The 27,286-nt window shown below is 37.8% G+C and overlaps 1 protein-coding gene across 1 annotated transcript; it reads left to right on the forward strand.

Moving 5' to 3' along the window:
* The first annotated feature begins 128 nt into the window (after positions 1-128).
* Cnot9 (CCR4-NOT transcription complex subunit 9) lies at positions 129-26,253 on the forward strand. The gene is made up of 8 exons (XM_015481378.2): positions 129-541; positions 9,730-9,909; positions 10,860-10,975; positions 12,569-12,678; positions 17,738-17,847; positions 21,818-21,916; positions 22,324-22,415; positions 23,943-26,253. Exons 1-8 carry the CDS (start codon positions 518-520, stop codon positions 24,109-24,111), a joined length of 900 nt encoding a protein of 299 aa, XP_015336864.1. The 5' UTR covers positions 129-517; the 3' UTR covers positions 24,112-26,253.
* The last annotated feature ends 1,033 nt before the right edge of the window (positions 26,254-27,286 follow it).

Below are 27,286 nucleotides of genomic sequence, written 5' to 3' on the forward strand. Positions count from 1 at the left end.
CCCGCCCCAGCATCTAGCGACGCCCAACCCAGGCAGCCCCGCCCCTGCTGTGACTGTAGTACGCATGCGCACTTATCACTTTTTCCTTCCCAATTTCGACCTCCCATCATTTCCCTCCTACTCAACCCTGTTGGGCATGCGCAACTCTTGTCCTCCCAAGCCTGTTGGTCTTTTCCCGCCCTTCCCTGGCCTTTGCAGGAGGGACAGAGTATGCACTCCGCTAGGGATACCTGCTTGATTCCGAGGAGTGCGGGAACTAATAGGTCACAGAAGTCCTTTTGGTCTTAAATTTTCAAGGGGCAAAGGACATACTCTGGGACTGTTAACTAGGCCGAAGGCCCGGAGGTGGGAAGAGGTTGTGTGGGTGGGGTCAAGGGTGAGAGGTCAGAAGGCAACGAAGGGGGCGGAGCGAGTGGAGGCGGATGGCGGCTCATCTTCCTTGGCGGCGGAGGCGCTGAAGCTGGGACGCGGGTCGGGCGCGTCCAACGAAAGAAGAAGAGCAGCGGCTGCTCCCAACATGCACAGCCTGGCGACAGCAGCGGTGAGTGGCTGGGCCCACACCTTCCTCAGCCCCGCCGTTCGGCCTCCCCTAGTTTCCTGTGTCGGGCCCGAGTCTAGCCGCTTCTGTCCCCGCCCGCGAGTCCCCGGCCCCCTCAACACCTCTCCGGAACGGTGTTGGAGCCTGCCCCCACTTTTCTCGCCGGACGCCTCTCGCGGCCTCCCGCGTGGTACTTCGTGTTCTTTTTTTTAGTCGGCGGGGCCTGGTCCTACGCCGGCAGCGCCCTCTGTGCAGCCCCGGCCGGCCATTCATTGATTCATTGCGCTGGCCGACAGTTTCAGGGCACCAGTCGTGTGCTGGGCGCTGGCAAGGATGAGGGAAATTCCATGATCAGACCGACTCGTCTGCTGCGCTTCAGACTCACCGCCTAGGCACATCGCAGCGGGAAGGAAATGGCCTCTGGTTCTAATCAGTCGTTTTGCATAGAGGCCCGTAGAAATGCATAATTATTGCATCTGACTTGTGGTTCTCTGCGTTGAAAACCTTTCTCGCACAACTCGTTCGACCAAAGTGATCTTTAAACAAGAAATACGGATAGTGTAATTCACCTGTCTGAAACAACTCTGGGCTTCCTATTTCACTTAGGTAAATCTGGACTTCTCCGCATGGCCTGAAAGGCCCCATGTAATGTGGTCCTTACACACATTTACCGCTTTGTTTAATGCACCTTCTGGTCTCTATGCCTGGAATTTCCTTTCTACCTCTCCAAGCTTACAAACACATAAAGCATATGAATCTAACTGGTTCCTTTTCTCGCGTGTCTCCACCTAAATGTGCTGCAGTGATAGAAAGTACTCGTGACTTTTCTGTCAGAGCAGTCTTTACAGCACTCATCCCAATGTGTAATTATTGGATTTGTTGACTTGTTTGAAGTCTGTCTCCGTTGTCTGTCTCCCTGTTGAGAGCAGATAAGGACTAAGGGCAGGGACAGGGATAGTGTGAATCCTGATAACTTCTTTTCCTCAATGCCAGGACAATTCCTGGTACAAAGTAAAGACTCAATTTGCCGATTGAAAGACTGCGGATGAGGAAACTGACCACTGGGAGTTCATAACCATAAAGGGGAAAAGGGATCGTTTGATTTGCGCACACTCCTGAAGGCCATTTCTACTTTGATTTCACCAAGGGCAAGTGATTTAAGGAGAGTCATATACTAAAGTTGCATTACGAGGAAAAACGACAAACACAAAATAGAACACATAAACTGCCTTAATTTTAAAGATAAAATGAAAAATTCAGCTGATTATAACTAAGCTATAGAAAACATTGTTCTTGAAATTTGATCTCTGTTGTCTTGGCATTTCCAGAACCAGTGATATCTGGGCCTCCTCTCACCGTGTTTCTAGGTGTTTGTAACTATTCAAAGTGGAGAAGTATCTTTTGTAGCTCTCAATTAAGTAAGTCTAATTTCTTTACCTCTTTTGTTATTTGAAATTGTACCTATAATTTGAGAAGAAGGAAGTTGGGAAGTGTGGTTCCTGCTTGTAAGGAAGAGGCTGAATAAAGGAAATCCTTCCAAGGTTGGCTGTCAAAATCTGACTGTGTCCTCTGCACGATTTGTACCTTTGATATCAATACCTTTGATTCTGGCCTCTATGTGTGGAATGCCCTTCCTACCTCTCCCCACTTAGAGACACATTCAGCATGTGAATCTGATTCCTTTTCCCTCTTCCCTATACCTCCCCAGACTCTATTTTCAGTTTGTTTTATTTTCAGTTGCACCCTAATGCATCTTTTTTTTTTTTTTTTTAAGAACTGGGGCACTCAACCACTGAGCCACATCCCTAGCCCTATCTTGTATTTTTATTTAGAGACGGTCTCACTGAGTTGCTTAACACCTCACTTTTGCCAAGGCTGGCTTTGAACTCTGGATCCTCTTCTCTCAGCCTCTGGAGGCTCTGGAATTACTGGAGTGCACCACCCCGCCCGGCTTAATGCATCTTTTGAACAGCCATTAAAACTGTAGTACATTACTTAAATATTCAGTACGTGTTTCTTAATTATTTTACAATTCTTTACGTTAGCTTAAATATTTGAATTTTTCTTGCATTTGCACTTGTTATGCTGTTTGCACCACTCATACAAGGATATTTAATTAGTGATGAAACTGAAACAAAAAGTTGAGCCACCTCCTTCTCAATCCCTCATTTCTTTCCTTTGTATTCTTCTGTTCTGAGTAAAAGACCAGTAATGATGTATCATTCACTAGAAATTAAGAAGAGTTAATACATGCAACCGCACCTACAGTAGGCTAAACTAAACAGCAGGAAAATCATCCCTGTAGGAAGGGAGACAGAAAGTACTATCAAAGAAGAATGTAATCACATGTGAATGTAGGATGTTCTTCATTAGTGGGAGAATAAGTGATTTAGAGATACTTGAAAAAATATCTTAAATTTTATCTTCAGTAGTATTTTACTGTACTAAAAATTTGTAGTTTAGTTAGTTCTTGTCATTATGACATCAATTTCATTGCTGTCGCCAGAAACTGTAACATCCTTTTAAAATCCAAGTGGAAATGGCCTTCAGAGGAGTGTGCTCAAGTCAATTTTCTCTCTATTAAATGGGAACAGAAGTACTACACAGAATTAGTCTAAAAATTAATAAGAATAACAAATTGCTCTCCGCTTGGCTAGGTTCGCTTACTGGTTAAATGACTCTTGATTCTTTTCTTGATAAAGTAACGTACTACTGTGTTGCTTCAGATTAATAGAACTACTGATCTTCTTGTGCCATAGGTCTTCTGTAACAGAGGTCTTTAGTTATGCTAGTAAAATAGACAAATGTAAACCTTTATGTGATGCATTAGATATGCATTTTAAAAATTCTTTTCACTGATTTCTGTTGGCAGTTTTAGCATCTGTCAACTTTTGTGTTTCTCTCGCTGTCCAACTAACCAGCAGCATCATTAGTTGTTTTATATCTTTGTGTTGAAGCTGTGATTGACTTCCAGATGCCCTCCTCATTGACAAGTAGAACTATGCACTCTACAGTATCTAATTCATTGTTTTCTCCCAAGTCTCCTACTGAAGCTCTAAGCAAGTTGCTGAACTTTTCTTAACTTTATTCACTTCCATTTTTTAAAGTTATCTTGGGGGAAAAAAAAACAAAAACATTTAGTTAATGAGGATAAGATTTTTAGGTTTCAGTTTGGTGTAGTTTGGTTTGTGATGCTGGGGATGGAACCCAGAGCCTCATGCATGCAAGTAAGCATTCTATCACTGAACTACATCCCTAACCCTAGAAAGTATATTATATAATAGTATCATTATTATGTTGACATGCAAAACCACATGTTGAGTCACAGACTTAAGATAATAATTTTCATTTCAAACTAATCCTATATTTTATTTACTGTGACATTTTCTTTTTTTTTTTTTTTTTTATTAGTGACAGGGTCTTGCTGAGTTGCTAAGTGCCTCACTAAGTTGCTGAACTGGCTTTGAACTCGTGATTCTCCTGCCTCAGCCTCCTGAGCCACTGGGATTATAGGCATATACCACCTCGTCTGACTTGGACCTTTATTTATTTATGTTTCTGAGAATTGAACTGTTTGCTAGGCAAGCATTCTACCAGTGAGCTACAACCTCAGCCTTAATGTCCGTTTTCATTGGTAGGAAAATAAAGAACTATGGCCCTTAAAACATAAAGTGATATTGATAATTTGGCTATTTTCTGTTTAAGAAAGTCATCAACATCAATTTTTTAATTTACTCAAAGGGGATGTTATCAATAAATATGAGTGTGTTTTCTTTAAAATAACTTCTAAATATCTTTCTACTTTTCATATTAAATGTTAGGATATTTCCTAGATAGAAGACTAACTGTCCATATCATCGTGTTTGTGATACTTGTAATTAACCATTGATGTCCCACTTTCGTAAATGTCTTGCCTGTGCTGAATGTTGGGTGCAGAGCAGGCTGAACTGTGTTGTCTGCAGGGCAGGCTGAACAGATGTTGGCTGCAAGATAGCCCACACACTCAAACCCCCCTCTATCTGGTCCTTTATCACCTGTTTGCCTCAAGTCTGAACATTCAACCCTGCTGAAGGCTGAACACTTAACCCCGCCCTTGGGCCAACAAGGCAGCTTGCAGACCCAGAGGCCCTATTAGATTTAGGCTATAAAAACTCCCTCCTGCCAGGCCCCCTCTCTCTTGCTCTTTCTCTCTTGCTATCTCTCTTGCTTTCTCTGTCTCTCTCCTGTGTGCGCTTCCCCCCTCTCTCTCTCTCTCTCTCTCTCTTTCCTTCTTTCCTTTCTCTTTGTTGCACTGCTGCAATAAAGATCTTTTGGTTGCTCTGAGTGTTGTGGTCACTTTCCTTTCACTGAGCTTTGTGGAAAGAAAAATAAAAGTGTTACTCAAAATACATTTTCTACATACAAACCATTAAACAAAAATGGGGAAACATGCCTGCCATGGTGGCACATACCTATAATCCCAGCAAACTCAGGAACCTGAGACAAGATCATCGCATGTTCAAGGCCATTCTGGTCAACTTAGCAAAACCCTATCTCAGAATAAAATAAACACTTGAAAAAGGACTGTGGATGTAGCTGAGTGGTAGAGCTCTTGCCTAGCCTGTATGAAGCCCTATTTCAGTCCTGAGGACCACAGAAAAAGAACAGTTCCCTAATAAGTTTGATAATATTTTTTCTTTTTTAGTTTTGTTTTTAGGTTTTTTTTTTTTTTTTTTTAGTTTTTGATAGACTTTTATTTTATTTATTTATATTATATTTATGTGGTGCTGAGAATCGAACACAGTGCCTCACATATGCCAGGCAAGTGCACTAGCACTGAGCCCCAGCCCCAGCTCGATAATATATTTTTAAACACAACTGTTGAAAGGACTATTGACTTTAGCAGGTTATAATTAAAATACAGTAATGTACATCAGCCCTTTTAGTTGTAGTTGGACACAATATCATTTATTTTTATGTGGTGCTGAGGATCGAACCCAGGGTCCCGCACATGTGAGGCGAGCGCTCTACCATTGAGCCACAACCCCAGCCCCGGTAAAACACATTCTAAATCATACTTCTCAAATAATTTTGTGTCTAAGTATGTAATTGAACTGTTTATCTAAATCCAAATTAGTGAACTATGTCAGAATACTAAACTTGAAGTTCTATAGATTCTTTTTATATTTTATTTAGAGACAGGGTCGTGCTGAGTTGCTGAGGCTGGCTTTGAACTCACAATCCTCTTGCCTCAGCCTCCCAAGCTACTGGGATTACAGGCGTGTGCCACCAAACCCGGCAAAGGCAACCCTGATCAGCAGAAAATATTCATGGGTACCTAGGACTGGTTGTAGGGCTTACTGAAAAGGACATTAAAGAACTTTCTGGGATAATGGAAGTGATCTACATCTTAATTGTGGTGGTTACTAGATGTATAAATTTGTCAAAATTCATTACACATACACTTAAACTGGCATGCTTTGTATGCAAATTATACCTCAATAAAACTGATGTCTCAGAACTGAATGAAATAATTTCTAAGGTAGAAATGACTAAAGCCAGTAATTATTTAATTTAGTTCCTGCACTTTAATAAAATTGAGACTTGAAAAGTTAATGACTTATCCTAGGTTGCAGAATTCTAGAAATGGCTAATCTGGGTTTTATTTATTTATTTATTTTTAACTTTTTTTTTTTTTAGAGAGAGAGAGAGAATTTTTTAAATATTTATTTAATTACTTTTAGTTTTCGGCAGATACAACATGTTCTTTTGTATGTGGTGCTGAGGATCGAACCCGGGCTGCACGCATGCCAGGCGAGCACGTTACCGCTTGAGCCACATCCCCAGCCTCTAATCTGGGTTTTAAAGCCATGCGGGCTTGCAATTTAGTGTGCATTCATTCCATTTATGCACTTATATAGTTATTTGCAAGTTGAGGTCTTTTCTGTTTTTTTTTAATTTGATGAACATTTTTGTATTTGATTCTGCAAGAAGTCCATGGATTACCTAAAATTATGTGTAGGTTTTTACGTTTCTGTATTGTGTGTTTTTCTGAGGAAAAGACCCATATTTTCTTTTTTTTTTTTTTTTTAATTTTAATATTTATTTTTCAGTTTTCGGCGGACACAACATCTTTTGTTTGTATGTAGTGCTGAGGATCGAACCCCGGCCACACGCATGCCAGGCCAGCATGCTACGCTGAGCCACATCCCCAGCCCCCATATTTTCATTTGATGCTTTTTTTTTAGTTGTAGTTGAACACAATACCTTTATTTTATTTATTTTATGTGGTGCTGAGGATCGTACCCAGGGCCTCGAACACGCTAGGCGAGCGCTATACTGCTGAGCCACAACCCCAGCCCCTTCATTTGATTCTTGTAGGGTCTGGCCTCAAAGAAATGTTAACCTTTCTTCTTGTGGTCAGTACCCTGCTATTATTGATAATGTTTTTAAGTTAGGTAATCTCTATTAGGGAATCTACCACTGGGCAGTGTGTGCTACTACATTGAGTTCCATATCAACCACAGCTTCAGAAATGTGTTAGCAGATTAAAATAGGCCTATATCATCTGAACTAGAAATCTTTAGAGAGTTTGAGACAGGGTCTCACTGTGTTACCCAAGGTGACTTGAAATCAGGCTTACCTGATCCTCTTGCCTTAGCCTCCTAAGTAGCTGAGACTACAAGTGCATGCTACTACACCTGGCTTGGTGATCTTTAGAATGGGATGAGGAGGAAATCTGCCCACTGTTTCGCTGGTTGTAAAATGAGGATAATAAATACCTTTGTTGTAAACCTTAAATAAAACTGCCTTTAAAAATATACACAGTTCCCTCTTCTTCCTCACCCATTCTACCCCTTGTTTCACTCCTCATCCCCTTTTAGGAAGAGTTTAATTTTTAGATCTTCTGTTTTTGTGAAAGGTATGCCTAAATAGTCCTTGGGATTCAGAAAATAAGATACATTTTGCATTTTATTATCATGATCTAATGAAAACCAGGAGCAGTGGTGCAAGCCTGTAATCCCAGCAACTTGGGAGGATGAGACAGGAGGAATGCAAATTTGAGTTCAGTCCAAGCAATTTAGCAAGCTCTAAGCAATGTAGCTATGCCCTGTCTCAAAATAAAAAGTAGATGGGTTAGGGTTGTGGTTCAGCAATCAGGCACTTGCCTAGCATGTACAAGGTGCTAGGTTCGATCCTCAACACCACATAAAAATAAATAAAGTTATTGTGTCCAACTACAATTTAAAAGTGCCAAAAAGTAAAATTTAGCCCGTGTTTCCATTCATCTTTTAAGGTGATGGAAAACTCTAAATAAATAAACACATACCCTTTCTTCTGGTAGGAATAACAAATACTATAGTTTTTGAGTTAGAACCTATCTGCAGCAACATGGAAAGGGTGAGTACTTGAACAATACTGCTTTTGCTGGAGGAATGTTCTTTCAATCTTCTTGTTGCCCTAGGAGCCTTTGATTCATTTAGGAGCATCACCAGTCAGAATTGCAAAGCAGCTTTTAGCAGTTTACTGTAATAGAAGTTGTAAGCTGCATGATAATTCAGTCCGTTTTGCCAACTTGTGGTGCATTCTATTAGGCAAGTGAAATAAGTACCAAGATAAAAGCTTCTAATCAAGCTTCCATTTATAGAAGGCCATCATTCAGGTTAGATAGAGGAAATTTGAGACCACCTCAAAGTCCATCTTATACTTCATCCTAATCTTCAACAAAAGCAATTCTTTCTGTTGTCTTTCTATCTATGCAGTGGATAGGTCTTCATTCCATCACACCAAAATGTATTGGGAACTTGTTAATATTATGAGAAGCTGTGTAATACACTTCAAGAAAGCATCTGCATATACAGCTTTATACTTGTATGAATTGAGCAAGTCAGCTTTTCTGAGTGTTAGTTATTTCGTCTGCGAGTGTAGCTCACCTTTTTATCTACCCATCCACCCTTTTATTTCCTCATGATTTGGTAAATACTCCATGAAAAACTATTGGGCATAGGTGATAGAAATCACCATGAATTTGTAGACATTTATAAGTTTAGAAACAGCAATTGTAATAATTTTTTTAGTCTGTCATTTCATTTTCAAGATGAGAATAATTAAGGATCTTAAGGTTACAAGGCTATTTGGCAAATGTGGAGAATTGTAGAAATGCTCAAATTTAGGAGGAATGTTGCAATTCTTCAGCAAAGCAGTGAAAGCATGTTTTAAAATTTTGCTTAGTTCTTATGTTAGTAATAATGGATGCTTTGAAAGGGATGGGCATGCAGTGTATATGTAAGAATCATTTGGGGCTGGAGCAGTAGCTCAGAGCACTTGCCTTATGTGTGAGGCACTGGGTTTGATCTTTAGCACCACATAAAAATGAAACAAAGGCATTAAAAAAAAAAAGAATCATTTGGAGGGATCGGGAATGTGGCTCAGTGGAAGAGTGCTTGCCTGTCATGCACAAGGCCCTGGGTTCAATCCCTAGCACCATTTAAAAAAAAAAAAATCAGGAGAAAGAACTTTTCCATGTTGTGGGTTTTCTGGTCCATGGAAAAGGTTGTCAAAATTAATAAGAAGGAATCAGTAATGGATGGGAAGAGTATAATTTTTTCCCTCTCAGTAATTAATGGTTTGAACAAATGTTTATGCAGAAGCTTTTATTATATATAGTGAAACTTAAAGCTCCTATGTAAATCTCTAGCCTTGGAAATAACTATTGTTAACATGTGTCCTAGAAATGTGGTATGTAAATATAAGAATACGTTTGTATATATTAGTGGAAGCATGTTACACAGGTTATTCTGTTCCCCCTTTCTTTTTTTTTTTTTTTTACTATTAGTATATATAGAACTGTCTTTACTAAACTTCATAGTATTCATTATAGACATGCACCAATACTTACTTAACTAGTCCCTTATTGATAAATCGTTGTCAGTTTCTGCTTTTAAAAAGCACAACAGTAAACATCCTGGTGTATATTCAGTAAGCCCAAGTAAACTTGGGATAAATTCCTAAACATGGAATTATTAATGCATGTGAGCATTGATAACTGACAAATAGGTTGAACTAGTTTACATGAAGAGTATATATTAAGAAAAGCTCCCCTGATGTTTATGAAAAATACATTTCCTCTAAAGCACTGTTACGGGTAAGATTTTGTTCGATTCTAATTAACTCACATTTTCTTTTTCTTTTTTCTTCTTTTTCCCCTGAAGCCTGTGCCTACTGCACTAGCTCAAGTAGATAGGGAAAAGATCTATCAGTGGATCAACGAGCTGTCCAGTCCTGAGACAAGGGAAAATGCTTTGCTAGAGCTAAGTAAGAAGCGAGAATCTGTTCCTGACCTTGCACCCATGCTGTGGCATTCATTTGGTACTATTGCAGCACTTTTACAGGTGAGTATATATCTCTGAGTGACAGTTCAGTCAGATTCATTGCACTTGAATTTTTCTGTGCCTTTGCTTAAAGGACTTTGAATACTTTAAACAGATGGAGGGTTTTTTTTGTTGTTTTGTTGTTTTTGTTTTTTGTGCTGGGGGATCAGAGCCTTGTGCATGCGAGGCAAGCACTCTACCAACTGAGCTATATCCCCAGCCCAGAACTTTTTTTTTCATAGTAGTAGATGGACACAATACTTTTACATTACTTATGAATTTTATATGGTGCTGAGTGTTGAACCCAGTGCCTCACACATGCTAGGCAAGCATTCTGTCACCAGGCTACAACCACAGCCTCTTATAAGAACATTTTGCATAGAGGTTTTACAATTAAAATAAATGGAATTGTATTCAGCAAATTATCACTTTTTGATTGAGTACCTATCATATTCACTGCTGTTTATACATATCCTCACTCAACTGGCTAAGTATGTCCTTCTGCTCCTCTTTTGAAGTTGCTACCTAACCAAAATAAACTTCTTTGTGAGTCACTTTGGTTGACTTACTAATAATTTCTGGCCGGTGTTACATCATTATAACTTAAAGCAGGATGACAAAAAGAGAAATTATAAAAATATAAGGGTCCCTCAGGTGACAGACTCAGTAGCTGCAGAAAGAAAAAATGTAGATGACTACAGTTGTTTCTGTAGAATCCTCCTAGAGACACATGTAGAAATGCCTTAGGTAATTAGTCAGATATGTTTGTGATCAAAGGATAAGAGCATTGTTTATTTCTACTCCTTCTTTGATACTTCAGTTTTTGTAGGATACATGTAGTTCAAAGGCTTTTTTGTTTTTGTTTTTGCTTTACTTTAATATGAATTAATATTAATTAGTAGTACTTTAATATGAATTAATTTTATAATTAGTTACTCCTCGTTCATCTGGTGCTGATTTCCATTTTTTAGGAAATTGTAAATATTTATCCATCTATTAATCCACCCACGTTGACAGCACACCAATCTAACAGAGTTTGCAATGCTCTGGCATTACTGCAGTGTGTGGCATCACACCCAGAAACCAGGTAAATGCTTTGAGTGAGTTGGTAGGGGGAGGTTTATACTGAAAACAATTCTAAACTGTTGCTGAGTGAAAACAGAAGGGATGTGTAATGTGGTTTTTTTTGTATCTTCAGGACTCTTACTTTTTCCCATTCATGACTATGAACTTTAAAAGAGCAATATTCATACCACAGGAAAGGTGATACAGCTGCTTCTCCATCCCAAATCTATCATAGATGACTATGCTATACATAATATGTAATAGTAATTCGTGAATATTATTTAAGCATTTTTCCCCACTAAACCCTTATTTTACGTCAAAATCCTTCTCAACATAGGATTCTAGGAATTGGCTTGAAAGTTAACTTTTTTACCATTTTTGCATATCTGGAAAATTAGGAAAAGGGAAATAGCCTCAATCTGTTTTGTGGCTCTCATGGTCCCTGAAACACTTGTTAAAGCCTTTTTTCTCTTTGTCCAGTTTTCTTATGACATCTGAGTGTTTTGTGGCACTGTAACCTTTCAGAGATTTAGAAAATTAAGAAGAAAATTATTTTTAAGCACTTAACAAAAATCCAAGAGTAATTTGTTAAAAATCTTGGGTGTTGATTCTGCTACAGGTATAACAATAAATAATACAAAGTAATAGACTGGTTTTAAGAATGCTTAGTATATTTGAAATGCCCTAACAAAAAAGAAAACTGCATTTAAACATAGCATATAAACCTCATGATGACTACTTTGTCTTGTCATCTTGGTTTATAAGTTTTATCTATTCAGTCCTAAATTAGGTGAGGAGGTAACCTAGGAGAATCTCCTGGGCACTTAATAGCATTTAGTGATCTGGGGTTTTTTTTGTTTTTTGGTTTTTTAGTTGTATGAACACAGTACCTTTATTTATTTTTATGTGGTGCTAAGGATCAAACCCAGTGCCTCACACATGCAAGGCAAACGCTCTACCACTGAACCACAACCCCAGCCCCTAGTGATATGTTTTTTAAATTCACAGTTGGCTATTTTAAGTTAAACAGTCTTTAAGGTACATGGTGCTGATTACAGAGAAATGTGTTCCCTTATCCACCCTGGCCTGTACTAGTATTGTTCAGTGGAGGCACCATTGACATTTTGAATTGGATAAGTCTTGATAGTGGGAAAAGAAAAGCAAGAGAGGACTGTCATATGCATTGTAGGATGTTTAGTTGCATCTTTGGCCTCTATCAATTGAATGCCAGTACCTTCAACATCCCTTAATTCTGGCAACCAAAATGAATCCAGACATTGTTAAACATTCGGTAGGAGCTAAAGCACCCTATTTGAGAACCATTCGTTGAAACTAATGACCCATAAATTTCCTTTCTGAGGATTGTTATAGGCCTTACAAAATTAACTGCTTGGATTTGAATGTTCAAAATACTTAGAAATCAAGCTGGGGTTGTGGTGGGTGGTAGAGCACTTGCCTAGCACGGGTGAGACCCTGGATTCGATCCTCCGCACCACATAGAAATACATAAATAAAATGGGGATATTTTGTCCAACTACAACTAAAAAATAAATATTAAAAAAAATACTTAGAAATCATCTTCAAGCTCTGAATGTGATTTTTTTTTTTCTTCCAGGTCAGCTTTTCTTGCAGCACACATCCCACTTTTTTTGTACCCCTTTTTGCACACTGTCAGCAAAACACGTCCCTTTGAGTATCTTCGGCTTACTAGCCTTGGAGTTATTGGTAAGTTGTTAGGGTTGTTTTGTAAGCCTGAAATCCTCATTCTGAAGTGGTCTAAGTTGAAATATTTTGTCTTGCTTCTTATGGCTTATTCTTTTTGTCTTTGAATTTATCCCATTCATTAATAACTGAGTTATGGGAACATGATAAATGATTGTCAAGCACCATACTACATGTTGTAAGACTTTGAGGACTAATATTTAGAATTCAGTTCAGTATGTATGTAGAAACATTTGCTGGCAAGGGAGAGTAAAGAATAATAATTTGATTCAACAGAATATTATTACAGGAATAAAAGTAATTCTGGACTTACCTTCTTTTAATGTTTTGGGGTTTTTTTCCACTTATAAGCTCTTCTCTCATAAGTTGAGGGGTTTACTTTCTACTACTTTACCTAATTATTTTTTTCATGCTTCAGTTAGTGTTTTTATGTATAATTACTGTGGGGAATATAGGTGAAATACTTATTGCTCAAGAATATAACATAACAACTATTTCAGACCTCAGACTCCTAGGTAGTAAGGAACTATCTTTGGAATATCTACTATATTATGGAATATAATACATTCAACAAGATTTATTTTCCAAATCACCCTTTCTTTCTTAGTGTCTTTTAAGTTTTGCTTTTGTACTAACCAAAAAAAAAAAAAAAAAAGAATACTAATTACACAGACTTGGGTAATGTATTGTTTTAATGCTCAACCTGTGTTTGTGTCCCTATAATTATAGACCATAAATCAGGAAATGATTTTAAAAGTTGGTATTTCCAAGATGTATGTCTCAAGTACATTTTATTCTTCTAAGGAGTAACCACTACCTTTTTTTTTTAATTGATGGACAGCATGTTTTTATTTTATTTGTTTTTGGTTTTTTTTTTTGTTTTTTTTTTTTTTTATGTGGTGCTAAGGATCGAACTCAGTGCCTCATATGTGCAAGGCAAGCATTCTGCCACTGAGCTACAGCCCCAGCCCAACCATTACCTTATATGCTTCAAATGAATGTTTCTGGTTTTTACATCTCCCAGTTGGTACTCTAATTAGAAATTTTTCCCAATAATATTCTTTTCTGCTTTTAAGCTACCAGAATTTTTCATGTAGGGCATCAGTATAATTCCAGCCAAAATAAAATACTTAGATCCTTAATTCTTTCTTAACTCATCTTACTTCTGCTGGTTTTATTGACCATTACAGTGGGGTGGTAAATTTATGAGATATTAGGATAAAGGTTAAGAATGAGGAGATAATAAAGTTCTAAGCCAGCTTTAGCAACATAGACCTTAAACAACTCAGTGAGGCCATCTCTAATAAAATATATATGTATTTTTTATATATATGTATATGTAAAAGAAACTACCAAAATAAGCAAACTAAATCAAACAAAAAAAAAAGGTAATGGTAAAGACTGACAGTTAATGAAAAATGAGAACAGAAGAACAAGAGGTAAAAATCATTGAAACCAGACTGGGAATGTAGCATAGTGATAGAGCACTTGTCTAGCGTACGCGAGGCTCTTCCAAGAACCACAAAAAAGAAATGAGTGAAACCAAAAGTTGATTCATTGGGGGAAAAGTCAGTACAGATTACAAATATGAATGAATGAGGGTACATCACTTGACTATTCAGACTTTAAAAGGATATTAAAGAAATATTAACAGCTCTGCTTAAAAATTAACAACTTAGATGAAATAGTAAAATTCTTTAAGAGACACTATTTGTCAGATTGCACTCAAGAAATAAGATACTACGTCAATGTTTATAGCAGCTCAGTTCACAAGAGCTAAGGTATGGAACCAACCTAGGTGCCCTACAGCAGATGAATGAATAAAGAAAATGTGGTATGTGTACACAATGGAATATTATTCAGCTATAAAGAAGAATAAAATTATGGCATTTACTGGTAAACAGATGGAACGGGAGACTGTCATGGAGTTGAGAGATGTAGCATTTTTAAATTGCCAATTCTAAATTGAAATAAGCCAATCGCAAAAAACCAAAGACCAAATGTTCTCTCTGATATGTAGATGCTAACACACATAATAAGGAGGGGGGGTAAGAATAGAAGTTTAATGGATTAGACCAAGGGGAATGAAGGGAAGGGAGGGAGGATGAGAATAGGAAAGACAGTGGAATGAATTGTACATAACTTTCCTATGTTCGTGTATGAATACATAACCAGTGTAACTCCACATGGTATACAACCACAAGAATGGGAAGTTATACTCCATGTATGTATAATATGTCAAAAAACACTGTACTGTCATGTATATCTAAAAGAAATAATAGATAACTTGAGTAGTCTTGTATCTATTAAATTGCTTTTCTAGTTAAAAACTTTTTAACTTAGAACACTGTAGGCTCTGATGGTTTTATTAGTGTCCTATACCAGAAATTGAAAGAAGAAATAAACCAGTTCTGCACATTTCCACAACATAGAAGGAAGGGGAAACCTTTCAACTTTTGTGAGGCCTGCATTACACTGACCATAAAAGCAGAGACTTTACAAGAAAAGCAAATCACAGGCTAGTATCCCTCATGAACACTGGTGTAGAAATCTTCAATAAAATACTAACAAACTCAGCAATAAATAAAAAAGATCATTATGAATATAAATTTGGTTCAACTTTTCGAATATCAACCAATATGACCTGTCAACAGAAGAGAGAAGAAAAAAAATCATACAATCATTTCTGTAGATAGATTTTCTATTCTCAGATTTTCATATGTTGAAACCTTATCCCCTAATGTCATGGAATTTAGAAATGAGCCTTTTGGGACGCGATTAAATTAAGATGAGGACAGGACCCTCATGATGAGATTAGTATTATAAATATATAGACAATGAGCGATCTTGCTTTCTTTCTGTCCTTGCCACATGAGGGCACAGCAAGAGGGTATACATCTTCAAGTCAAGAAGAGAGCCCTTACCAGAACCCTTCCTTGTTGGCATTGTGATATCAGGCTTCCAGCTTCCAGAACTGTAAGAAAATAAATTTCAGGTTTTCTTCAGTTATGTAAGTCAGCAGTCTACGGCAGCCTGACCCAGTGCACTGATCTTAAAATTCATAAAGATAGTGGGTTGGAGGGTTTAGTGTTAGAGTGTTTGCCTTGTAAGCCTTGAGACTCTAGGTTCAATCCACAGTACTACAAAAAATAAATAAAATTTACACGGAAAGACAGAGGAACTAAAAAATTCAAACACTTTTTAAAAGAAGAGCAAAGTTGGAAGATGTATACTACCTGATCCAGATCTACTGGAAAACTACAGTAGTCAAAACATTGTGGTATTGGATAAAATTAACTTGTAAATCATTGCAGCAGAATGGAGAGTCCAGACATACATACATGGTCAGTTGGTGTTTGATAAAAGTGCAGAGACAATTTAGTGGAGAAAAAGATTGTCTTTTCAACAAATAATACTATAAAAAATTGAATGTTAATATGTAGAACAGTGAATCACGATCCATACCTATATTCTAAATTAATTCAGGGCTGGGGTTGTAGCTCCGTGGTAGAGCACATGCCTTGAATGCGAAAGGCGCTGGGTTCGATCATCAGCACCACATAAAAATAAATAAATAAAGATATTGTGTCCATGTACAGCTAAAATATTTTTTAATATTTATTTATTTATTTTAGTTGTAAGTAAACACAACACCTTTATTTCATTTTTATGTGGTGCTGAGGATCGAACCCAGGGCCTCACGCATGCTAGGTGAGCGCTCTACCTCTGAGCCACAACCCCAGCCCCAACTAAAATATTTTTTTTTTCCAAAGAGAGAGAATTTTTTTTTTAATATTTATTTTTTAGTTTTTTTCGGTGGACACAACATCTTTATTTTTATATGGTGCTGAGAATCGAACCCAGTGCCCCGTGCATGTCAGGCGAGTGTATTACCGCTTGAGCCACATCCCCAGCCCCCAACTAAAATATTTTTTAAAAATTAATTCAGTATGGATCATAGGTCTACATTTTAAATCTACATTAGGCCACATTAGAAAATTATTCATGCTGGTTGATGTGGAGCTTAGAGATGTAGCATTATAAATTACCAGTTCTGGCATTCCCCATTCTTTCTCAAGATAATTGATTTTAGTTATTACAGCTTCAGGTATTTATATAAAAGCTAGTGATGCATTGAGCAGCTTAAGTCATTTAAGGGGCCCTGCTTCCCTGTGTATAGACTGAAAAAGATGTCACTGAGCTATGTCCATCGCCTGATCAGCTTTATCATTCATTTTTATCAGTGACTAGAAACTCACAGAATAATAGAATGGAATGAATTTTAGGAGTCATCTGTTCTCATCTCATTTTATTGATAAAGAAATAGATCTACAAAGGGAAAGTAACTATCAAGTTGGTAAACTAACTGGTGACACAGGATTATAATCTAGGTGTGTGTTTGTTTCTTGTTTGTAATTTAAAAAAAATTTTTTTTAGTTGTAGATGGACACAGTACCTTTATTTTGTTTATTTTATTTTTTTATGTGATGCTAAGGATCAAATCCAGTGCCTCACACGTTAGGCAAGCACTCTACCACTGAGCCACAACCCCAGCCCTGTAAATTTTTTTTTTTTTTTTTGTAATTTCCTTAGTTTTGTCCTACAATATTTGTGCTCTTTGAGAAAACAGGCAATTAAATAACCTGTGAGTGGTGTTTCAAATTGACACCATTTCTTTGCTACCTGGAAATATGCTTTTATACTGATGTAGAATTCTCCCTAACCTAAAATAAGTAGAAGACAGATTGGTGGTATTGTTCTAAGATCGTCTAACAAGAATGATAAACATATTATTTAAAAGGTGGCTAAACCACTGCTAACTGTAGGATGAACCAAACTTGGTGTCTTCCGTGATGACTAATAAAATCAACCTGTGCTTTTCTTCCTTTTTTTTTTTTTTTTTTTTTTTTTAATAGAGGTGTGAATCTGATTCTTTGGCATAGAAACCTCAGTTTGTGTTCTGAGTTATTTAAATTCCACAACTAACTTGATGAGCAGTACAAAATTAATTTAACTAAAAATCCTGACTCAAAAATAATTTTATTTGTCATATTTTCTTTAGGGGCCTTGGTGAAAACAGATGAGCAAGAAGTAATCAACTTTTTATTGACAACAGAAATTATCCCTTTGTGTTTGCGCATTATGGAATCTGGAAGTGAACTTTCTAAAACAGTATGTGCCTTTACTGGTCTACGTTGTTTTGGCTCTTGAACTGCTGCTTTTATGATCCAAGGATCACTTTCTGCCTCTTTTATCTCATTTTTCCCTCTGAGAATTTTGTTGTCCTAGCCTTATTGTCTTAAGACATTAATGTTGTATCCAAGTCTTGGGCCATCCTAATGTTTTCCTTTTGTAGGTGGCTTGGCTTGCCTTTTTTTGTGTGGATATCTATAAGCTTCTTTATTAGTTTTTAAATTCTTTAATAATCTGTATCAGATTCTTATTAGACGAGCATATCCCTGCTTTTGTTTTTGTTTTTATGGTTTTTTAATTTGTTCTAGTCTCTTGTTTCAGCAACATCAGTTATGTTACTTTGTCTATCTTTCACACTTTTTCCTCCCCCTCTAACATTTTATATTATTTCATATCATTTGATTTTTCTCACGGCTTCTTTTCCATTTTGACTCTGTTTTGCAGTATCCAACTTCTGCTCTAATCATAATAAATTTTTTTAAATGAATGAATATTACAATATCAGACCTAAAGTATAGATAATTATTACTTGTTACCTCTTTTGGGGGTATGTCTCCATAGTTTCCATGTGGAGATTTCTATCAAGGATTATTATTTTAAGTGATAGATAAGGAGAAGTTCTATGAACTTTAAGTCAAGTACTTTTTTATTTGGTACTGAGGAATGAACTCAGGGGCACATCCCCAGCCCTATTTTGTATTTTATTTAGAGACAGGGTCTCACTGAGTTGCTTAGTGCCTCACTATTGCTGAGGCTGGCTTTGAAATCGCAATCCTCCTGCCTTAGCCTCCTGAGCCTCTGGGATCATAGGCATGTGCCACTGCCCCGGGCTCCAAATACTTTTCCAGTAAGTCCTCCATTCTGTGATGTGTATGTGTGTGTGTTAAGGAAATTTATACCTCTGTCCAAAGTTTTCTGCTTATACACACAAAAGACAAGTGACATGTGAACCTTTATTTCATGCTTTTCATAATTCTTCCCTGATTTTAGTTATTTTTATTAATTTCAGTGTATTTCAAGGACAGGATTAGAATGCATAAAACTGTATGCTCATCTTTTATTATTATTTGCCTGTGAAGAATTTGGTTTTGGTATTGTTTTTGTTTTTCTCTCTTTCTTTTTGCAGTACTAGGGATGAAACCCAGGGCTCATGAATGATAGGCAAGCTCTCTCCCTCTTAGCTATATCCCCAGCCTTGTGAATAGGTTTTTCAAGTTGACTTCTTATAACTATGGCAGAAATACTCATTTCTACTTTGGTGACATCTCTTTAAACGTAGGCAAAACATCTCTGTTAAGAAAACATTTTCAGGGCTGGGGATGTGGCTCAAGCGGTAGCACGCTCGCCTGGCATGCATACGGCCTGGGTTCGATCCTCAGCACCACATACAAAGATGTTGTGTCCGCCGAAAACTAAAAAATAAATAATAAAAAATTCTAAAAAAAAAAAAAGAAGAAGAAAGAAAACATTTTCCAAACTTTTTTTATTACAGAGTATTCTGTAAGTTATATTTTGTCTGAAGACCAACAAGACTGAGATATAATGAAACCTTAAAATACATTAAAGGAAGGTCTTAAGCAGATTAATTGCTGTAAGAAATTAAGGGGGAAATATGTTTTAAATGCCAAAAACATTACATATTTTGATTAGGTAATCTACATAATATAGACCAGTGATAAATGAGTAGACAACACAAATGTTAATTAGTAAGTAATCTCGTTATTCTTAGGCATGGTGTTCCTGTTTCATAAATACTAATTATTGCATAATTTGTTACATTTACTAAGTGTCTGATATGTGCCTTTTTTGGTACTGGGGAGTGAATCCAGGAGCACTTAGCCAGCTCCATTTTGTATTTTATTTAGAGATGGGGTCTCACTGAGTTACTTAGGGCCTCACAAGTTGCTGAGGCTGGCTGTAAACTTGTTTTGGGGTTTTTTTGGTTTTTTTTAGAGTGAGAGAATTTTTTTTTTTTAATATTTATTTTTTAGTTATGAGCGGACACAACATCTTTGTTTGTATGTGGTGCTGAGGATCGAACCCGGGCCGCACACATGCCAGGCAAGCGCGCTTTACCGCTTGAGCCACATTCCCAGCCCCAAGGCTGGCTGTAAACTTGTGATCCTTCTGCCTCAGCCTCCCGAGCCACTGGGATTACAGGCTTGTACCATCACGCCCAATGCCAATTATTTTAACCACTATATGTGCATTATTCCATCAGATTCTCACGATTGTCACCTCCATAGCACAGATGAGAAACAAAGGCTTAGGGTACTTAATTTACCTAAAATTTCGTAGAAATGATGAAACATGAGATTTGAACCTAGACACTATGAAGCTGCTTTGATCCACTGTGCTAACAAGAACAATTACATAAGTATTAATATTTTTATATGTTAATTAGAAAAATATTAGAATAACATATTCTAAATGCTATCCTCACAGCACAAATTCAGAAATCTCTCTTTCTTACCATTTGTTTCTGCCCTCCCCTTTGGAATAAGGTATTTGGGAAAGTTACTTATGTGTTGAGTCGCATTTTCTTGAGTTATTTGGAAATCACCATTTAAGATAAATACTACCATTCAGATTGCAATTGAATGTTTTAGCTTAAGTTTGTAACAAGGTATGTGTGATTCTCTTCAAATTTATCCTCTCCTATATTATATTTTATATCATATCAAATTATATCTTAGTATTCCTACTGTGTTTCTTATATTTCAACAGCGAGGTAAGGAAACAAGCCAGGCAAGGTGGTACAAACTCTAATCCCAGCTACTTGGGAGGCTAAAGGCAAAGGAATCTCAAGTTTGAGGCCAGTCTGGGCGATTTCACAAGACTCTGTCTCAAAATTTAAAAAAGGACTGGGCATGCAACCCAGTGGTTGAATACCCTGGGTTCAATCCCCAGAACTGCCCCCCCCAAAAAAAAAAGAAAAAAAAAGGAAGAAGAAGAAAGGAAACAATGTATCTTAGGAGATATTAAAGCAAATTCATGTTATATGTCATCAGCTTTTCATTTGATGATATCAAAAACATGGTAAAAACTTGATTGGGAAAGTGATTCTGAGGTTTGGGAGTTTTCTGGTTTGTTTTTAGTTTCAGAATTTTAAAGGATAAGCATTAGAATATTTCGAGAAAACTACTAAAAGTATTATATGGTAACCAAGTATCCTCAGTTACCCCTGTTCTTCAAGCTCTGAATATCTGTGGCCAATCTATATTCAAAATCCCAAAAGAATTCTCTGCCACCTGTAGAATATGGGCTTTTATCCTGAGTTTTGTGTTTATTGCACTCTTCAGATTTTCAAAGGAATATATGACCTCTCTCCCACAAACCCACAGAAAATATAAGAACCTAGCCTTCTCCCAAATTTATCAGGCATATAACGCTGATCTTCCATCCACTTAATCCACATACTGAGGCTTTTCCCTTTTTTTTTTTTTTTTTTCATTTTTATCAGTCTTGGGTTCGTTCTTGTTCTTGTTTGGTGGTGTGGGGATTGAGCTTTATCACTTGTTAGCTTTGTCACTTGGAACCTTATCCTGGCACTTTGATTAGTAGTTTATGCATGGCACATAATAGATGTTCTATAACCTGGATTTTTAAAAATCTGTAGGACTTGCCCTTTTATGTAAAGTGAAAATAACAGTTTCTACCTCATAGGTTTATTGGAAGAATTTATTGGGAAGATAACAGTGTCTACCTCATAAGTTTACTGGGAAGCTAAAATAAGGGCATATAAATCCTTTAGAAAAAAGTCCTGATGTATAGTGATATTCAGTATGGTAATATTTTTAGCTTTTTGTACTAAGCATATGTGGTAGAATAAGTTGTATGTGGTATACAGGGGTCTCTGTTTGTGCAATTTACTGATTGATGGGAAATTGAGTGGACAATTGGTTAGTAAGTCTGAGCAACTTTTTAAACTCTTTTTGTTTTACTCCAGGTTGCCACATTCATCCTCCAGAAGATCCTCTTAGATGACACTGGTTTGGCTTATATATGTCAGACATATGAACGTTTCTCCCATGTTGCCATGATCTTGGTGAGTTTTTTCACCTACTTCATTTTTATCCTTGGCCCCCCCCACACACTAGAGATTAAATCCAGGTGTGCCCTGCCACTTAGCTTCATCCCCAGCCCATTTTATTTTGAGGTAGGGTCTCACTAAATTGAGGCTGACCTCAAACTTAAAATTCTAGTACCTCAGCCTCTTAAGTAACTGGTATTACAGGTGTGGGCTATAATGCCCATCCCCCTTTGCAAATACTTCTGATCCCACAGCTTAGTCTCTTTGCAGTTGCCATTCAGCAGGTTTAGTCTTCTAATTAGAAATAGCAATTCTGGAACCTCTATAATGATTTTTAGACAATCTCATCTCCAATGTCAATTACAATTATTTTCTGTTTTGTGTTTTTTTTCCTACCTTTCCCCCTATTTTGGGCAAAACAGGGTAAAATGGTCTTGCAGCTATCCAAAGAGCCTTCTGCCCGTCTTTTGAAGCATGTAGTAAGATGTTACCTTCGACTCTCAGATAATCCCAGGTAAACATTTACAGGATTTATAATATTTAAGGGAAATATTCTGCTGATTGGACTCCACATCTCATGGCATAGATCCCTGAATCTTTAACACAGGAAAGGATATAATTTTATTTAGTTGGTCTTAGATAGAGTTCCTTTTAAAATCTAAAATTCCTTTTAAAATCTAAAATGCTAAATTTGAAAAATCCATCATAGGTATATCTTCCCAATGTAATTCTTTATCCTACTCTGAAATTCCAGAGTCTAGATAATTGCAAGGGAAACCCTATGTAATGCATAACTCCTGTGGTTTGAGCTTTCTGTTGCTATTCCAAGTGGTCAGAAAGAGAAGTATACTTCCAAAGATCATCTTAGAAAGGACCATAACCCAGAAGACTCTAAAACTATATTTCTAATTCTCTGGTTCCTGTAAAGTCCTTTGAGCTAATTATTTCATCTCCTTATGTTGATAATCTTTCTGTCAAAAATCATACGTTGTAGATATAATTGATTTTAGAAATGTTTGACCTTTTGTTTCATAAATCCATTATTTGTTTTGAAAGCTACTTGTTCAGATTCTGCCAAACCACATAATGGAGTGATTTCTGTATTCCTAGAAATAGGGATAACTGATTTAATGTGAACTTAGTCTCCTGCCACTAGAGTTATTTTTTGTTCGTTTGTTTTGGGGTTTTTGTTTGTTTGTTTTGTAGATGGACACAATACCTTTATTTTATTTTATTTTATTTATTTTATGTGGTGCCGAGTATTGAACCCAATGCCTCATACATGGTAGGCAAGTGCTCTCTACTGAGCCACAGCCCCAGGCCCAGCCCTACCTATCTCTTTGACCATTTTGTCCTTTTCTTCAGTGGTTCTGTTTTCACTGTGATTTGAAAATGTGTTGATTTAATATTCTACTTGAATAAAATAGCTATAACTTTGTTTAAATTAGCTATAAAGTAGTTAACGTTTACCTTTTATAGGTTTTCAAATTTGACTTTCTACTATTCATTATTTCAAAGAAAATGAAATGTTTAAAAGTTTATCTGATAATTTTTGGTTTTGTCATGTATCCAATATTTTAAAATATAAAATTGAAGCAATTTCTGTAAAGATACAAATTGGTAAAGCTAGTACAAAGTCAAAATTTATTATTTGTCATATACAAGTGAGGTCATCTGCTATTTAATATACTGATTTTTGAAATTATTTCATTTACTGTAACTCACCTATTTCCAACCTGAGTATTTTGACAGTATTGACTGTAAAAATATCCGAAAGCAGTTTGAAGTAAGTTATTACATCTTTTTTTTTTCTTGCTTTTGCATGAAATTCTACAGTGGGGCATCATTCTGAAAATATTTACAGACTACAGATTCTGGAGGTCTCTGAGCCTATGAACTTATTTAAGTGGTTTCTTAGTATAACTTGATAGAGCAGTAGATTCCCAGAATACTGTATATCTAAGAAAGCAACTCTTGCCTAGCCCCAAAATGTGGGTTTATTTGTTGGTCTTCCTGGTTGGTTTGTTTGTTTCTGATGTAGGGCACGTGAAGCACTCAGGCAGTGCCTCCCTGACCAGCTGAAGGACACAACTTTTGCCCAGGTGCTAAAAGATGACACCACCACGAAACGCTGGCTTGCACAACTGGTGAAGAACCTGCAAGAGGGACAGGTCACCGATCCCCGGGGTATCCCCCTGCCCCCTCAGTGATCCTCCCTTGTCCCCTCCCACCACTCCCCTAAGTTGGGGAAGGGAAGGGGAACCTACGAGGAAAACAGCTCAGGTTTTATCACCGACTGGGAATAGAGAACCTCAATGCTGAACTGCACTGGAGAAAAGGGGCAGTGTACTCCCCCTGAGGTGTACGGGCTGCCATCTCAGGCTGCCTTGAGGACCTGGGCTCTCTGCTACTCCCGGGAAATGGGCTCCTAACACAGCAGTCTGCCACCACAGCCCCAGGAGGATGTCAACACCAGCAAATGCTGTATTTGCAGCATGCCCAAGATGACCCTGCTCTTCCACCTCTACCTAGCTACTGGCAGGGAGGGGAGACAGTGGTGAAAGCAGCACTCTAGGCATGATGAACGCCTGGGACCAAGCCATGTGGCGTTTTTAACTTTCCTTCCTGGAAGACTCAAGATGTGTCTCTTAATTCTCTCTCTCTCAGTATTTTGTTTACTTTGGATTTTTTGTTTTTAATCTCAGAGAGAGGTGTGTTTAATGGACACAAGCTGTAATTTTCAGCAAAACTTTGTCAATTGGCACTGTTTACAAGTCTGTTAGCTGCATAAGCTTAATAAAAAGTTGGTCTGGGCATTACATCCCCTCTGATGCAGGCCGATAGCTGCATCAAGCTGTTGGGAGAAATGGGAGGCAGGGGTAAGATGTAAAGCCAAAGGACAGCAGGAACCCAACGCCTGAATACCTTCCTTCTCTCATTCTTTTACTCTCATTCCTGAATGCCACAAGGACCTTAACCTTGTTTTTGGCTTTAGCTGCTAGCTTTTCCAAATCTTAACGCTTTTCCTTTTTCCACTTCCCTCCTATTAAACTTAAAACAGACGTCTTAATTCATCTGGCTATCCTGAAAGGGTATAGTATTGGGGCAGAAAAGGGGTTGTGGTCTTCAAAGATATACTCAGATGACTTTTAAAAGGGAGGTGCCTGGGATTAAGGTGATTAGCCACCTGATCCCATTCTCTAAGTGTGAATTTCAACAGCTTCATCTGTCTTCATGATTGTACTTGAAGCAGTATTGATTGAATGAGTTTACTTTATTCAGATTTAAGATGGAGGGCTAGACTCTGCTCGCAAGTTTGTTTCTTGGGGTTTTTTTGTTTTGGTTTTTTTTCCCTTTTAACACAATTTCTTGTGGTCTGGGAATTACAGGGTTGTCACAAAATATTTTTTCACTTGTTCATATTGTGTGGGAGAATTGTTCTTCCTCCTTTGGAGCTTTAGATGACTATTCACAATTTTCAGGCTTGAATCTATATCTTAGTGTAAACTGCCTTGCTTTTCCCTTGTTAGTCCCTGTTCTTTCTCTCTCATCCCCATCTCCAGTCAAAGATGGGATTGCTGATTGAACTCTAGAGAGGGACCAAGTCTTTCTGTCCACATCTCACAAAATTGAAGATGTCTTTGAATAAGTTTGGGGAGGGTCTTATAGGGGAAAGTTTAGAGAAACCTTTGCAGAGGCAGTTTTGCCAACCCAAGGGCTTTCAAGCCGACTTTCACAAAGGGAGCCGGTCTTATTAGTTGGCTTCTGTCTCTTTTAGAGCCAGGAAAGTAGTAATTAAGTAGCCTAGATGTAGGAAGGGTAGAATAAGCACTTATTCCCCTCCCTACCAAAAGGAAGAGAACCTGGACACCTCAGTAGTCTCAAGCCTGAAGAGGAGAGGTCTTGGAGAAAGCACAGGACAGCATGGAATCGATAGATGTCTTGACTCCCTTCAGCCACAGCCTGCAATCTGAAGAATCCAACTAGGGTAACCCTGATTTTGACAACCGCCTTCCTGCTGAGCCAAAGTTTTCTCATTCCCCCTCCACTGGGGAAGCAGCTGAGGTCCAAGGGCCTTGCTCCCTGGGAAATTCTCTGTCCATCTTTCGGTGCATTGGCCATGTTACTGTGCCAATAGTGTCTTAATTCTTATCCCATCTATTCTCAGCTGGCCTTGGAACCCACATAGGAGTTAATGGGGGAGGGGTGGGATGGGTATTCTTCCTGTGGTTGGTCCTAATGTTACATGTATTATATAAAGAGACCCTCTCCCCTTATTTTGTGTTTTCCATCCCTCTCACTCCCCCCCCAACAGGATTGAAATAAAACGTGCTTCTGTTTTTATAAAAATATTTTTTTCCTTTTAACTGGAGATTTAATTCTGTCAACATAGAGATAGATAGCTAAGACATGTTGGTCAGGTGATTCATGTTGTGCCACACGCTCAGTCTGCCCACATATACTACACATACACTGCTAAGAGAGCAGTGGTAGTGATAGTTCTTTTTTGAACAGGTTATTAAGGAGTCTAGAATACTACAGCTGATGTACAAAATCTGAGAAGCTGAGATGGTACCCTTTGCCTGAAAAAGTGTTTCTTGCAGAGACAGAACCTCACCTCCAGCTTTCAGGCCAGTGACAGATGTCTGTAAGGGAAGAGGTAATGCTTGAAACCCTTATTATGGACATCAATTTTTATCTCCTCTGGAGTTCAGAGCTTAGAGCCTGTTTTAAGAGTTGTTCTAGCTAGGCACAGTGGCTCATGCCTGTAATCCCAGCAGTTTAGGAAACAGACAGGAGAATCACAAGTTCAAAGACAGCCTCAGCCACTGCAAAGTACTAAGTATCTCGGTGAGACCCTTTCTCCAAATAAAACACAAAATAGGGCTGAGTTCAAGCCAAAAAGAAAAAAAAAAAGTTGTTCTAATACTTGGCCTATTGGTAGGATGCATTCTGCTCCTGTTTCCAGCTTTTTTTCAAGGGCTTTAGAGGGCTTATGACTGTGGTGGGACAGGGAAAGGAGAGGAGGCATCACTTAAACTTCAGAGCATGCCTTCCTCACTGTCTCCATAGGATTCCCCTGTTCACTATCCCTGCTGCTCACAGGTTAGGAAAAGGGAGACATACAAATTTGTTGCTATCAAAAAGCCCAAGTGGGGGCTAGGGTTGTGGCTCCGTGGTAGAGCACTCACCTAGCACGTGCGAGGCCCTTGGTTCAATCCACAGCACCACATAAAAACAAACAACAATAAAGATATTGTGTACAACTAAAAATAAATATTAAAACAAAACAATGGGCTGAGGATATAACTCAATTGGAAGAGTGCTTGCCTCGCATGCATAAGGCCCTGCCTGGGTTCAATCTCTAGAACTCACTCCCACCCC

This window comes from Marmota marmota, unplaced genomic scaffold (genome assembly GCF_001458135.2).
Source record: "Marmota marmota marmota unplaced genomic scaffold, marMar, whole genome shotgun sequence".
Classification (NCBI taxonomy): domain Eukaryota; kingdom Metazoa; phylum Chordata; class Mammalia; order Rodentia; family Sciuridae; genus Marmota; species Marmota marmota.